Source organism: Primulina tabacum, chromosome 8 (genome assembly GCF_025594145.1).
Source record: "Primulina tabacum isolate GXHZ01 chromosome 8, ASM2559414v2, whole genome shotgun sequence".
In the NCBI taxonomy this organism is placed as follows: domain Eukaryota; kingdom Viridiplantae; phylum Streptophyta; class Magnoliopsida; order Lamiales; family Gesneriaceae; genus Primulina; species Primulina tabacum.
This window is the reverse complement of record NC_134557.1, coordinates 40,047,390-40,062,788: the sequence shown is the minus strand read 5'-3', so window position 1 is coordinate 40,062,788 and position 15,399 is coordinate 40,047,390. Positions and strand designations below refer to the sequence as shown.

The 15,399-nt window shown below is 34.3% G+C and overlaps 1 protein-coding gene across 1 annotated transcript; it reads right to left on the bottom strand.

The window, feature by feature from the left end:
* LOC142554142 (cold-regulated 413 plasma membrane protein 2-like) lies at positions 1-1,764 on the bottom strand. The gene is made up of 4 exons (XM_075664799.1): positions 1,401-1,764; positions 652-759; positions 492-562; positions 1-392 (listed from the first exon to the last, which is right to left on the bottom strand). The coding sequence occupies exons 1-4, from the start codon at positions 1,583-1,585 to the stop codon at positions 139-141; spliced, it is 618 nt and encodes a 205-aa protein (XP_075520914.1). The 5' UTR covers positions 1,586-1,764; the 3' UTR covers positions 1-138.
* Positions 1,765-15,399: the final 13,635 nt, after the last annotated feature.

The window sequence follows — 15,399 nt, the reverse complement described above, 5'->3', positions numbered from 1 at the left end:
TAGAGATGCAAATAGCTGTCCTTTATTCACCCACATTCACAAAGAGATTGTCAAACAAGAGCAAATGGATCAACGGTAGTTTTCTTTCAACCCAAGTAAAGCACACCCGAAATCGGTGAAGGATCGCTGATATTTCATCTAGATAATCCAAAGAACGAGGGCCCAAACAGGGTATATGAAGAGTAGGAGTATCCCAATAGAGTTCGAAATGCCATTGCCCCTTGTGAAGGAATTCCTGAACCCACCGGATGCTCGAATGTGTTCCTGCAGCAAGTAACATCCGATGATGAGGCAGATAACGAGTCCGACCCAGTGTCCTTTTACAACATCAGCGAATAAGCTCGGAGCCACCACGATGATAAGAATCAATGATGCCGGCAGTTCCAGCCAATCTGCATTGACGTTGGGATCATAAACAGAATTAGAGTAAATTCATTGCCATTGCATTGCACGTAATTCGGTTAATGGCTTGAACGCTTGCTGTGAGATACCTGGAAAACGTCGAGGAAAGAACAGGCGTAGGATGACAGCAATGAAAGCAATCCATTTTCCAACTTCTCCCCTGTATTTTTGTCCATATAAGTTATTACCGAAGCTGCTAAGGTAAAAATGTGTTCTTGGACAAGAGAAGTGAAGGGTTGTTTTAGTTACCTTAGCAAGTGGAATAACCAATTCGGAAGACTGAGGAAAATGTAAGGGATTAGAAGGGATGTAAGGATGTTGGTCTTCCAGTTTGTTCGATCCAAGATCAACAGGTAACTGCAGATACAAAAACATTCTCAAAACTCGAACGATAAAACAGCATATGACAGAAAGGAATAGCATGACTTTGGCTTGGCATTCAGAGTACGCATGGATTCCAACGAATCCGAAGCAAGATCTCTACAGGTTTTATTGATTATTACCCCAACAAACACACTATTCAACACCCTTCACGTAGAATTGTCTGGTTTTAGTATAACACAAACTGTTTTCTTGGTTGTTTTTGTTTTTTGGATAGTACTAAAACAAGAACAAAAAAACTATTTCAAGAAGAAATTCAATATACAGCACAGAATACGTCATAGGGCCGACATTACCCTATTGCAATCTAGAACTATAATCTATAGAGGAAAGTAATTTTATTCTAAGAATCAAGTAAATAAGTTGCATAGACTTGAAATATCCTCCCACAAACTCGAGGAGAAATTTCAAAGAAATGACATTTATTCGACCAAGATTTCGAAACATAATGTCTCAAGTTTTTAACCTTTGTCCGGTCTTTGTTTCAGTACCCCACTAGAGCCTACAATGGCGCTTTCCAACTTCAAACTCCAAATCGAACTCCATAAAAACATAAACTCACACCTTGTTCGGAAACAGAAGCAAAAATCTATGCAAGAACTGAAGGGGAAACTTACACAGCAGCACAGAAAGCGACCCATTTGAGGAACGAGGTCCCGAACCCAAGCCCGCCACCCAGTAACGCGTGATTGGCCAGAAGCTGCAAAGAATTCCCCAGCCCCTTCAGGTCGTAGCTGATCAGCGCGTTCTCCGCCTCGTAATCAGTCTTCATTTTCAGATAAGTCATCTTCCCACCCACCATTTTCAGATCGAAGAATTTCACAGCTGGAGAGTGCTGATATATAATATATATAACAATATATAAAAACGACTTTGTATGGATTTCTGGGAAACGATAATGCTAGAAAAAGGGCCGAGAGAGGATGGGATTTCGTGTAAGACGACGCAATTTCGGTGCACGTGGCAGAGTCAACGTGTGCGAAACGAGAAGGTCCTCGAGGAACATCGCCACGCGGCCTGCAATAATTTGGTAACAGCTCTCATTTACGAACGACAGCTGTGAGCAGTTGTCCGTTGATACGTGTCATGCCGTCTCCATAGGATAATTGGTTTATGAAGTTGGGGTAATGGTGACGTGGGGTGGATACTTTCATTAGTCAAATTTTTTTCTCTTTTTGGAAAACTAATCTTACAATGGGTCTGCTCCATTGTATACATGATTAGATTTCTTGTGATACGATCTCATGAATTTTTATCTATGATAAATGTCAATTCTATCGATATTCACAATAAAAAATAATATTTTTAACATAAAAAGTAATATTTTTTCATGGATGACCCAAATAAGATATTCGTCTCCCAAAATACGATCTGTGAGACCGTCTCACACAATTTTTTGTCTATATATATTAGCGTACACGTTATATATTTATATAATATTTTTTATAATTTATTTGATTTATATTTAAATAAAAATAAAAATATAATAAAAAAATAATGAAAGATTATATTGTAATTTTGATATATAAATTTTAAAAATAATGTAAAAAAAAAGAAATAAAAAAATCTAAGTAAAAATTTAACATGCAACTTAATACTTAGAAAATAAAAATTTTCTACTGAGTTACAGGTGACTTGTATTAAAATTTAGAACTTTATTAATATATATAATAATTAAAATATATCATGATAACACAAATTAGTTACTATAAGTATCTCAAACTTGATAATATAGTATTGAAATATTGATAATACATATATATTTATTTAAAATTAAAATAAAATCGGAATCGAATTATATGTTATCATCAAGTCTAGTTCTAAATATTTTAAATTTTTTTGAGTCGATCTCGAATAGTATTCTATTCGAACTCCACTCAACTGTATTATTTTATCAATTTCACTTAATTATCCCAGAAATTTCAATTGCGCTCATATTCATCATTATAGGAGTTGAGTTCAAGATTTTCCAAGTTCTTTTTCATCAATGGACTCTTGACGTATATGAAATAATGCGGCTAGAATAGGTAATAATCATATAACTGTTTTAGTAAATGATGTAGAAAAAGGTCTATCGAAAACTGTCCCTTGACCCGTAGATCCTGACACAAAGTTAGAATTCTCTTACTCACAAATTACCTGACAAAACCCGAATATTTAAGTCCAAGTATAGAACAATTATAGCATTGCGCACGAGTTGCAAGCGCAATGTTTTGTAAACACAACACACAATTAAAGATTCTAATTGCCACACCAAATTCATTGATGTGACATTTAAATCTCTAAACTGGAACGTATTAGATCTTTTAGCTTGAATTGATACAGACATAGATAAATAACGTCATCCACACGTACTGTAACGCCCCAGATTCGATGACTGTCCTCACTGTATCAAGACTGGTCTTTCCAACGTGCTTATGTCCTCACTCACACGCACCCTAGGAAACTTCCCAAGAGGTCACCCATCCCAAAATTGCCCCAAGTCAAGCACGCTTAACTTTGGAGTTCTTATGTGATGAGCTACCGAAAAGAAGATGCACCTTCGTCGCCCCAGATTCGATGACTGTCCTTACTGTATAAAGACGGGTCTTTCCAGCGTGCTTATGTCCTCACTCACACGCACCCTGGGAAACTTCCCAGGAGGTCACCCATCCCAAAATTGCCCCAAGTCAAGCACGCTTAACTTTAGAGTTCTTATGTGATGAACTACCGAAAAAAAGATGCACCTTCGTGATATGAGTAGTACAAATCAAATCTTTTAAGCCCTCTTCAACTGTACAGCCCAAATTGAACAGTCTCGGAATCCCTCTCATTCCCGTGTGGGTCGGTTCATTCATGTTCCCTCCACCTAGAAGCCTGCCAGGAGCCGCTCATTGTCCGTGCAACTGATGGCACCGGCGATCACTCCCCACCCTCTTCGGCCCCGGGCCTCACACGTACATTTTTGTCCATATATGAAAGGATATAGTGCTGTTTTGTTTCAAATGAATAGCAGTGCGTATATGCACATGTTGTCACTACAACTTATGATATCTTTTTATATAATGTTAGGCAAATTTTTTTTAACTAAAACGATTTTGAAAGTCAATTTTGTTATATATATTTTTTATTGGAGTCATTTATGAAAAAATATTATTTTTATGTCAAATTTGTTACTTATTATTATAAATAAAGATAAAGTTGACCCGTCTCACAGATAAAGATATGTGAGACAAATCAAGTACTGTTCTTGAAATCTAAGAGCTTAGTAGTATCATCGGAGCTAGCTTGGCCACTTCTTCGGATTCGGATGTAGATGTTTGGGTACCAAACCAACCTTGTAGGCTTGTAAATCTCAGAGATCTTGGCCACTACAAAAATACTATATACTACTCTTATTTAGTAAAGTCAACTTAATCAAATAAAGTATTTAGTTTATTTACATATTATGAATTATTAATTATTTTTAAAATAAATTAATCACATTTATCAATTAATCATCAACATCTACGTTTTATTATTTACAACCGAGAATCAAAATAATTTTGTTTAATATAAAATATGTAGTTATATTTTGTTGATAAAAATATAATATTTGTTATATCCTGATTTTTTGTTTACAAGATGGTTGAAAATACGAATAATGTGTCGTATTTGCGGGGTAGATACATATCAAATAATATCAACGCTGAAAACATGGATGCACTAATTCCTCCATTATTCTTTCGAGATTGCATAATGCTGGGATTCACCTCCGTGTCCGCCTATGTCTAGCACGCATGGGTTTCTATGGTGTTATTCAGTACAGTCCTATTAAAAATTAAGATAATAATTTGCTTACAGCCATTGTTGAGAGATGGAGTCGCGAGACACACACATTTCATCTTACAGTTGGCGAGGCAACAATCACCCAACAGGACATTGCACTTATTTGGGGGTTGAATATTGATGGCATGCCCATCACTGGTGTAGATACCGCGTACGACAAACATACGGTACAACAGTCCTGCACAACTTGGTTGGGTTTTACACCTACATCTTCTCAGATTAAAGGTGCACATCTTTATGACCGCTTTGCGAGACCATTGCCTAAATAATATAATTAATGATCCCAACACTGAAAAAGACGTTGCACAATATTCAATTTGTATGACATTAATGATCATTGATGGTTGTATGTTTTCGGACTCGGAAGGTACTGCTGTTAACTTATATATTTACATTTTTTTGAGGACATAGAAACGGTGAATACGTTTAGCTGAGGTTCTGCTGTGTTGGCATATCTTTATAGAGAGCTGTGCGATACATCAATAGGTTTAAAAGTCGATTTTTGTGGGCCTGTTCAGATACTGCATGTATTTTTACACTTTTACTGTCATTATATTTGTTGTACATAATTTTTCTTATGATGTGACAATTTCTGTTGTATGTTATTGCAGATTTGGGTATGGTCCAGAATTACTCTTCTTTGCCCTGATAGAGCGCAGAAAGTATGTATGTCAGCAGAGCAGGTTGGAGATGTGCTTCAGGGTATATCATTTCCACCATACGTCGCACAGTATAATCAAAAATAATTAGCTTGTAATATTTTGAATATTTGAATGTTGAAAATAAGAGTTGTAAATATTGAAAATTAGTGTGTGATGATGTAGGTAATGATGTATTTTATTTTTGGATTATTTGTAAAGATTTCCTATAAATAGATCTCTCATTTGTGAAGAAAATCACAATTGAGTAGAGAGAAAAATATTATAAAGTGTGTAGTTTGGTAAATTTTGAGAGTTTGAGATTTTTACTTTTTACCATAAATTTTTACTTTTTCACAACACGTTATTGAAAAATATATTTAAAATTTGAGTATTGAATATTTGAATGTTGAATATTTGAATGTTGAAAATAAGAGTTGTAAATATTGAAAATTAGTGTGTGATGATGTAGGTAATGATGTATTTTATTTTTGGATTATTTGTAAAGATTTCCTATAAATAGATCTCTCATTTGTGAAGAAAATCACAATTGAGTAGAGAGAAAAATATTATAAAGTGTGTAGTTTGGTAAATTTTGAGAGTTTGAGATTTTTACTTTTTACCATAAATTTTTACTTTTTCACAACACGTTATCAGCACGAAGCTCTAAAAGTCCTACATACTTTTCCAAGCTCCAAACAGAAGAAAAAGGTAACAAAAATAATTATATTTATTTTATTGTTATTTATTTATTGTGTATTTATTTAATATACAATATAATGTTATTATTAGAAATAATAAAAATAAATTTTCATAAACTTGTTATAAATCCTGGGAGGATGTTAAGACGACATCCCACACTCCCGGTAAGGGATACGACAAGTATAAAAGCCTATAAGGTTTTTAAACAAAATAAATTATGACACTCATTATAATATTATGATATGATATACATAATTATTTAAACATGTCTAATATCATATATATCATATTATTATCATAAAATTATACAAATACATACCTTTATTTTTTTTGTACCCCAACGGTCATAAATGGTAAACAACGGCTATTTTTTGCCCTATAAATATGATCTCACAAACACATTCCATCACTCCAACTTTCTCTTCTTCTCTAAAAATTATTCATCATCAAATTTTTCGAAAAAAAAAAGAAGATGGCTTTCTCAAGGTTATTTTTAATTATTTTGGTTATCATACTCACGAGTCTTTTATTTATCGGAGAATATCCTCCTCGTGTGTTTTCTTTATTTTTACAAATACTTGTACTTGTTGTTTATCCGTTACTTTGTATTGCAATAATTATTAACTAATAAAATGCATCGTAATTTTTTTAGTACCACCATGTCAAATTTAACAAAGCTCGAATTTGTTGCGCTCGACATCACGGGAAAGAATTATATGCCATGGACTCTAGATGTAGAAATGCATCTTGAGTCATTGGGTCTAAGCGAGACCATTAAAGAAAATGGCATATGCACGTCACAAGAAAAGGCAAAAGCCATGATATTTTTGCGTCGACATCTCGACGATGGATTGAAATGTGAATATCTGACTGAAAAAATCCCATGGCTTTGTGGAAGGGATTAAAAGAAAGATTCGAACATATAAGAGAAGTTATACTTCCGACCGCCCGGGATGAATGGAATACATTGAGATTCCAAGACTTTAAAAAAGTCAGTGATTACAATTCGGCGATGTATAGAATAATCTCGCAATTAAAATTTTGTGGACATGAGGTCACAGAATATGAGATGCTTGAAAAAACATTTTCCACGTTTCATGCATAAAATATTACTCTACAGCAACAATATAGAGTACGTGGATTCGCGAGATATTCTGAACTCATCGCCTGTCTTCTTGTGGCGGAAAAAAACAATGAGCTATTAATGAGAAATCATCAGTCCCGACCCACTGGATCAACAGCATTTCCAGAAGTAAATGCTGTAAGTAAAAATGAATTTAAACCTGGAAACCAAAATCAAATTCAAAGACAAGGTTTTGGTCGAGGTCGAGGTCGAGGTCGTGGACGTGGACGTGGACGTGGAATTGGCCGTGGTCGTGGTCAAGGCCGTGGTTTTGAAAATAATCGAGATAGTTATTTTTATAACTCATCTCAAAAGAACGTCCCAAACCATCCACAGAAAAGGCATCATGAGAATACAAGTGTTAATGAGAAGCACTCAAAAAGATATGAAAGTTCTTGTTACAGATGTGGTACTCCAGGACATTGGTCCAAAGTTTGTCGAGCCCCTGAGCACCTTTGTAAACTTTATAAAGAATCATTAAAGGGGAAAGAAAAGGAGACCAACTTCACTGAACGCAGTGACCGTTTGAGTGATTCAACTTATTTTGATGCTGGTGATTTTATGAATGATTTCTCTGGAAATGATCAATATGTTGGTGGGATAGAAATGAACAATATTGATGCTGCAGATTTTCTCAACGATTTCTCTGAAAATGAACAATATAATGGTAGAATATAAATGTACAATAATCTATTTTTCATGTATTCATAGAATAATGTTTTATTGTATAATTATGATTTGTGTTATATTTAAATATATATTGAAAGTAATTTATTTCATTGCATATTTTTTTGAAGTTCAAATATGGAAAATGCTATGAGCAAAGCTGAAGTTTGCATACCCGATAGTGGTACAACGCACACTATCCTCCGAGATAAAAGATATTTCTTGGAACTAAAACCAACAAAAACAACGGTGAATACAATATCAGGTCCTGTAGACTTGATTAAAGGATGTGGTAAAGCACAATTTTTGTTACCTAATGGTACAAAATTTTTGATCAATGATGCTTTATATTCACCACAATCGAAAAGAAATTTGTTGAGTTTTAATGATATATATTCCCATGGGTATGATACTCAAACAATGAATGAAGGGAATGAGAAATATATGTGTCTTATCACATATAAATCAGGAAAGAAATATGTGATTGAAAAACTACCAATGCTCCCTACTGGATTGCATTATACACATATAAGTCTCATTGAATCAAACATGGTAGTTGATAATTCTTCGATATTAACCAATTGGCATGATCGATTGGGACATCCTGATTCAACAATGATGCGAAGAATTATAGAAAATACACATGGTCATCCACTGAAAGACCAGAAGATCTTTCAGAATAATAAGTTTCAATGTAAAGCATGTTCTCTTGGAAAACTTATTATAAGACCATCACCAGTCAAAATCCAAACTGAATCACCAATGTTTCTTGAACGTATTCAGGGTGATATTTGTGGACCAATCCATCCACCATGTGGACCATTCAGATACTTTATGGTATTGATTGATGCCTCCAGCAGATGGTCACATGTATGTTTATTATCAACTCGAAATGTTGCATTTGCAAGATTACTTGCTCAAATAATAAAATTGAGGAATCAATTTCCCGATTATACAATCAAGAAAATTAGACTTGATAATGCTGGTGAATTTACTTCCCAAACTTTCAATGATTATTGTATGTCTATGGGAATCATTGTTGAGCATCATGTTGCTCATGTACATACACAGAATGGATTGGCTGAATCATTGATTAAACGTCTGCAAATGATTGCTAGACCAATGATAATGAAAACAAAGCTCCCTATTTCTATATGGGGACATGCAATTTTACACGCTGCTTCATTAATTCGCATCAGACCAAGTGCATATCATAAATACTCCCCATTGCAGCTTGCATTTGGTAAAGAACCAGACATTTCTCATCTGAGAATTTTTGGATGTATGGTGTATGTGCCTATTGCACCACCGCAACGAAAGAAAATGGGACCTCAAAGAAAGGTTGGAATTTATATCGGTTATGATAGTCCATCAATCATTCGATATATTGAACCTCAGACAGGCGACGTGTTCACAGCACGTTTTGCTGATTGTCATTTTAATGAGGAAATCTTCCCAATGTTAGGGGGAGAACAGAAACATACCGAAAAAGAAATTACATGGTATGTATCATCATTGTTACATCTGGATCCAAGAACAAAACAATGTGAAAAAGATGTACAACAAATTGTACACTTGCAAAGAATAGTAAATCAAATACCAGATGCATTTGCAGACACAAAAGGGGTAACTAAATCATATATACATGCTGCAAATGCCCCTGCTCGAATTGAAATTCCAAAGAAACAAATGGAAGATACTCATGATGTCATTAAACGCCTGAAGCGTGGAAGGCCAGTCGGTTCCAAGGATAAAAATCCTCGAAAAAGAAAATTCATAGAGAAACACGATGATCACAAAATAAAGAATGACGTTTCTGAAGAAACACATGATGATCACAAAATAGAGAATGGTGTTCCTGAAGAAACACATGATGATGAAAATGTTCTGTCAGAACCACAAACTGACGAGAATCATGAAATCTCTATCAATTATATTAATACTGGAAAAATATGGAACCGAAAAGATATAGATGAAATTGATGATATATTTTCTTATAATGTGGCAATCGACATCATAAATGATAACGAAGATCATGAACCAAAATCTTTTGGTGAATGTAAAAATCGGCAGGATTGGATAAAATGGAAAGATGCCATCCAGGTTGAATTAAATTCGCTAAATAAACGTAATGTTTTTGGACCTATAGTCCTTACACCTGAAGGTGTAAAACCTGTTGGATACAAATGGGTTTTTATTCGAAAGTGAAATGAGAAAAATGAAATAGTAAGATATAAAGCTCGACTTGTTGCACAAGGTTTTTCTCAAAGGCCTGGAATTGATTATGAAGAAACGTATTCTCCTGTGATGGATGCAATTACGTTTCGGTATTTGATTAGCTTGGCGGTATCTGAAAATTTAGAAATGCGTCTTATGGATGTTGTTACAGCTTACTTATATGGATCACTTGATAGTAATATATATATGAAAATCCCTGAAGGATTTAAGATGCCTGAAGCACAAAGTTCAAAACCCAGGGAATGTTATTCTGTGAAATTACAAAGATCATTATATGGGTTAAAGCAATCAGGTCGAATGTGGTATAATCGACTAAGTGATCACTTGATGAAAAAGGGATATGTAAATAATTCAATATGCCCTTGTGTTTTCATTAAGAAAACAACATCCGGATGCGTAATTATTGCTGTATATGTTGATGATTTAAACATCATTGGAACGAATAAAGAAATTCAAGAAGTTGTGTCATACTTGAAGGAAGAATTTGAAATGAAGGATCTTGGAAAAACCAAGTATTGTCTGGGTTTACAAATTGAACAAAAAGAATGTGGAATGTTTGTTCACCAGACAAATTATACAGAAAAGATCCTTAAACGTTTTAATATGGATAAAGCAAATCCTTTAAGTACTCCAATGGTTGTTAGATCATTAAACATAGAAAAGGATCCATTCCGTCCATGTGAAGATGATGAAGATATTCTTGGTCCAGAAGTACCATATCTAAGTGCCATCGGTGCCCTTATGTACCTTACAAATTGTACAAGGCTTGATATATCTTTTGCCGTGAATCTGTTGGCAAGATTTAGCACATATCCAACAAAGAGACACTGGAACGGAATTAAACATATATTCCGTTATCTACGAGGAACGACAGACTTGGGACTTTTGTATTCAAAAGATGCTAATCCAAGTATAATTGGTTATGCTGATGCTGGATACTTATCTGATCCACACAAGGCACGTTCCCAAACTGGATATGTATTTACTCGTGGAGGCACTGCAATATCTTGGCGTTCTCAGAAACAAACGCTCGTAACAACTTCATCAAATCATGCCGAGATTATTGCACTACATGAAGCAAGTCGTGAATGTGTGTGGTTAAAATCAATGACCCAACATATCCAAATTTCATGCGGATTATCATCTGATGAGAAGCCTGTGATACTATATGAAGATAATGCTGCATGTGTTGCTCAAATGAAAGAAGGATACATAAAAAGCGACAGAACTAAACATATTCCTCCTAAGTTCTTCGCATTCACCAAGGAGCTTGAGAAGAATAGATGTATTGATGTTCGTCACATTCAATCAAGTGAAAACTCATCAGATCTCTTCACAAAGGCACTTCCTACGTCAATATTCAGAAAGCACATATATAATATTGGGATGCGCAATCTACGAAATTTGTGAAGAATTGTTCGTGTCAACATGAGGGGGAGTTTACGTGACTGCACTCTTTTTCCCTTACTATGGTTTTTATCCCAATGGGTTTTTCCTAGTAAGGTTTTTAACGAGGCAGTATAAAAACACGTAATGAAGACAATCATTATGATCATCATCACAAGGGGGAGTGTTGAAAAATATATTTAAAATGTGAGTATTGAATATTTGAATGTTGAATATTTGAATGTTGAAAATAAGAGTTGTAAATATTGAAAATTAGTGTGTGATGATGTAGGTAATGATGTATTTTATTTTTGGATTATTTGTAAAGATTTCCTATAAATAGATCTCTCATTTGTGAAGAAAATCACAATTGAGTAGAGAGAAAAATATTATAAAGTGTGTAGTTTGGTAAATTTTGAGAGTTTGAGATTTTTACTTTTTACCATAAATTTTTACTTTTTCACAACATATATTGTGTATTTTTTTAAATTACAGGTGGAGACGTGAATTCTCTTGGACACAAACGGCCCATCATTCGGACTGTATCATGAGAAGGGCAGGTAGATAAAAAAATTAGTTATTTAAATTTTTGAATGTTTTAAAATTTAATCCGAATGTTAGATTATCAACTTAATAATCTTTTTTTATTTTATTTGCTACAGTTTCTTGGATCATTTATGATATGGAGTCCCCTGAAGTTGCTAGAATTCTTGATAGAAATATAATTCATCTATCTCGGTCGGCATGTGCATTGATCAATTTTCATATAGTTGAGATGCATAGACCAGAGCGGTGTCTTTGACACTTTGGAATGCGTCAGGCATCCCGCCACCAGCTATTAACTTCGATAATTTTCATAAATTGACGCGACAAGGGCGGAACAATTGTGATTGGGCGACATATCACAAAAATTTTGAAGATATGTGGAACGACAGATATAATTTTGTGATTGGTGGGGATTATGTCATATTTGGTTCACTCGGCATCACAATTGACTATAATGGTTGGTATCATCGTATTTTACATATATTTCTCTCTCCAACAGTGGTACCTTCTAACGTCATTGGCTATCATCATGTAGATGCAAACTACTGACAATTTATCGTAAGACATGTTCAATTTATCTTCATATGTACATATATTTAATTTTTTGTATTAAATATAGCTGACATAATATATGCATCTATGTCCCAGACACATCCAATTCATATGCATACTCCACCGATGTAGACAAAAAATGAGTGTGATCCCGGACCATCAACTTCAAATACTGCATACACTATTCCGCCTGTGGTTTCAAGCTTTCCATCTTATGATTATGCTTACCACACTTCATTTGCCGGTAGATTTACATAATTTTTACAAAGTGACTTTCGACCGTTTATGAATGAGAGTCGCCTTACACTAAACACATCGCTCATACCATTTCAAGAATATTCAGAAACAGAAGGATATGAGGTTGTGGGAACATTGCTGATATCAGTACATCTGCAGCACAAACACATACACATGGATATGCTAAAGAGATAATAGGTCGTGGACATAGAGTCAATAGAAGACCTTCGTGTGGCACTGAGGGGCATCGTTACCATCATCATTAACCATTTGTTTCGAGATGCAAAATTACTTACGTCGTATTATTGTATATTTTCGTACTCGTGGTGATAATTGAAATTAAATGTCAACAAATTTTAAAATGCTATTGTAACTTTATATTGGAATAGTGTATGTAATTTATTATTCAATTTGAAAAAAAAACTATATTTTCTTGACACTTTCAGTTATTTTAATTTGTATATATAAACATATAATTTTTTAACATAAATAAAACTTATATTCAAATATTGTCTGTGATTTATTAGTCCTTTTTTAATAAATTTAAGGATAAATTTATAGTAATGAAAAATCTAAGTATAATTAATAAATTAATTCAAATCACTCAATCTCCTAACAAATTTAAAATAATACAAAACTTAATCAAGCAAATAAGTCAACACACTTGATATTCAAACATATTTAAAACAATACAACACTGAATAAAATTTATTTACCACTTATATTAAAATGTAACACCCGCGTTACAAACATATGTATTTGTCATCATAACTCGATCTTCTCACGTGCACCTACATGCAATTGACAACATTTATTAATAAATATATAATTTTTATAACCTATTTTTAATTACATTAATAACTTCACACGTTATCAAGTAAAAAAAATGCATAATACGTTATTGTAGATCTTATACCTCCCACGTTGTCTCTCCCTCGATGATTGTTGATCCATTTAATTTCTTATGTGTGTCCTGCGATCTCTGCCAGCCTGTCTCTTTTTTCGGCGAATGGTATTGTGTTGTAATTGGAATGTAGGTTCATCTCAGTATTGTTAATTATGAACATGGTAGAATCTTCCATCGTATGTGTTCACGTATTCACTCAGTGTAAACCATGGTCGTACAAGCTGTGCGGGATTTAAACCAAACCATTTTGTTGCACATATAACATGTGAACAAGGAATTCCAAATATTGTCAATTTAACACATGAGCAATCACGCGTAAAAATGTTAACAGCTTGTACGTGATGTTGACGATCTGGTCTTGCTCTTGTCATGACAGATGTTGTTTTATCCTTTTGATCAAATTTTACTACTCGATGTTCAATTGACTTCTTTGACCACATATAAAATTTAGAGTATGTATAAGCAGTCCATGGTTGATTTTTTTCCATCATATTATCACTTCATTTCGGCATTGAATGAAATAGTGCACGCATCACTGTAAGGTCAGCTCCACTATTGCAGTTATTGGGAGACGTTGAACCCCTTTCAATACACCATTAATACACTCAGACATGTTCGTCGTCACTATCCCTCCTCTCCATCCACCATCATAAGCCAATGACCATTTTTCTTTTAGGATGTTTGACAAATAAGTGAATGAAATATATGTTGGGTATGATTTCACTGATGTGTGTCATGTATACATAGTTGTTATTACTGGTACAGATGTGTTGAGTCTTTAGACTCACTAAGCGTGTGTGATGCAGGTGAGCTTGATGCCGAGGAGACTGGAGGTGCCAAACTCTGAGTAGGCAGACCTGGTGGGGTGACACGACCCGAGGACCGCATATTTTCCGCATTTTGATTATGAGATTTGAAAAGAGATGAATATTTTTATACGTTGTTGATTTTAAGATTTTTATTCGTTTATGTTTACGTATGATTTTTGATGAGTTTGGTTATTTTAAACTGCACTATTTTTACTGCCAAATGTTTAAGAACATTTTTAAAAGTTATAATTTTCTGTAGAGCGCATGCATGCAAAACATTTAAATGTTAATTCGAAAATGTAAGCTTTTTTTTAAATAAAATAAAATTAAATATTTCCGTACTTTTAAAATAGTAGACGTCACAACCCTACTTCACATCACACGGCCACCCCTCCCACTTTCTCCAGCAGCTTTTCTTCAAGTTACACCAGCAGCCACTTCAAGTTTTCTCTCAAGTTTCAAAGAAAATTCCTATCTGTCTCTTTGGTGCACGTCCTGCGCGAAGATATCTAAGGTTTCGAGCGTATACACGCAAAGACACGCCCAAAATCTCTTTTTTCTCATCATTCACATCATTATATGCTGATTTGTGTCTTTATGCATAAATTCTTTGATCTATTATGTTGTGTCGTTTTGGCATCGTTTTGTCACGGAATATGCATAAGCTTGACTCATACTCACGTTTTTCAACGACTTTCATGCAAGGGGCTGCTGGGTCTTCGAGTTTAAGAGATGTACATGCTGAGATATGTAGTGTCAAGGTGCTGGAGTCGAGGTTTAGTCGAGTCCTGGTGAGGGCCGATTCGATCCTAGGGTGTTTATGTAGCGTCTACTAGTTTTAAAAAATGCGGAAATATTTTTTTTTAAAAGCTCACATTTTCGAAATATCATTTAAATGTTTCGCATGCATGCGCTCTACAGAAAAATATAAGATTTAAAAATGATCTTAAATATTTGACAGTAAAAATAGCGCAACCAAACTCGTCCAAAATCATACGTAAACAT

What these genes read in the sequence shown, in the direction of transcription:
- LOC142554142 (XM_075664799.1), bottom strand. Translation starts at nt 1,585, where the DNA reads ATGGTGGGTGGGAAGATGACTTATCTGAAAATGAAGACTGATTACGAG. An exon ending in TGGTTATTCCACTTGCTAAG is followed by an intron (nt 563 to 651) that starts GTAACTAAAACA and finishes ACAAAAATACAG; the next exon opens with GGGAGAAGTTGGAAAATGGA. An exon ending in CTTTCCTCGACGTTTTCCAG is followed by an intron (nt 393 to 491) that starts GTATCTCACAGC and finishes ACGTCAATGCAG; the next exon opens with ATTGGCTGGAACTGCCGGCA.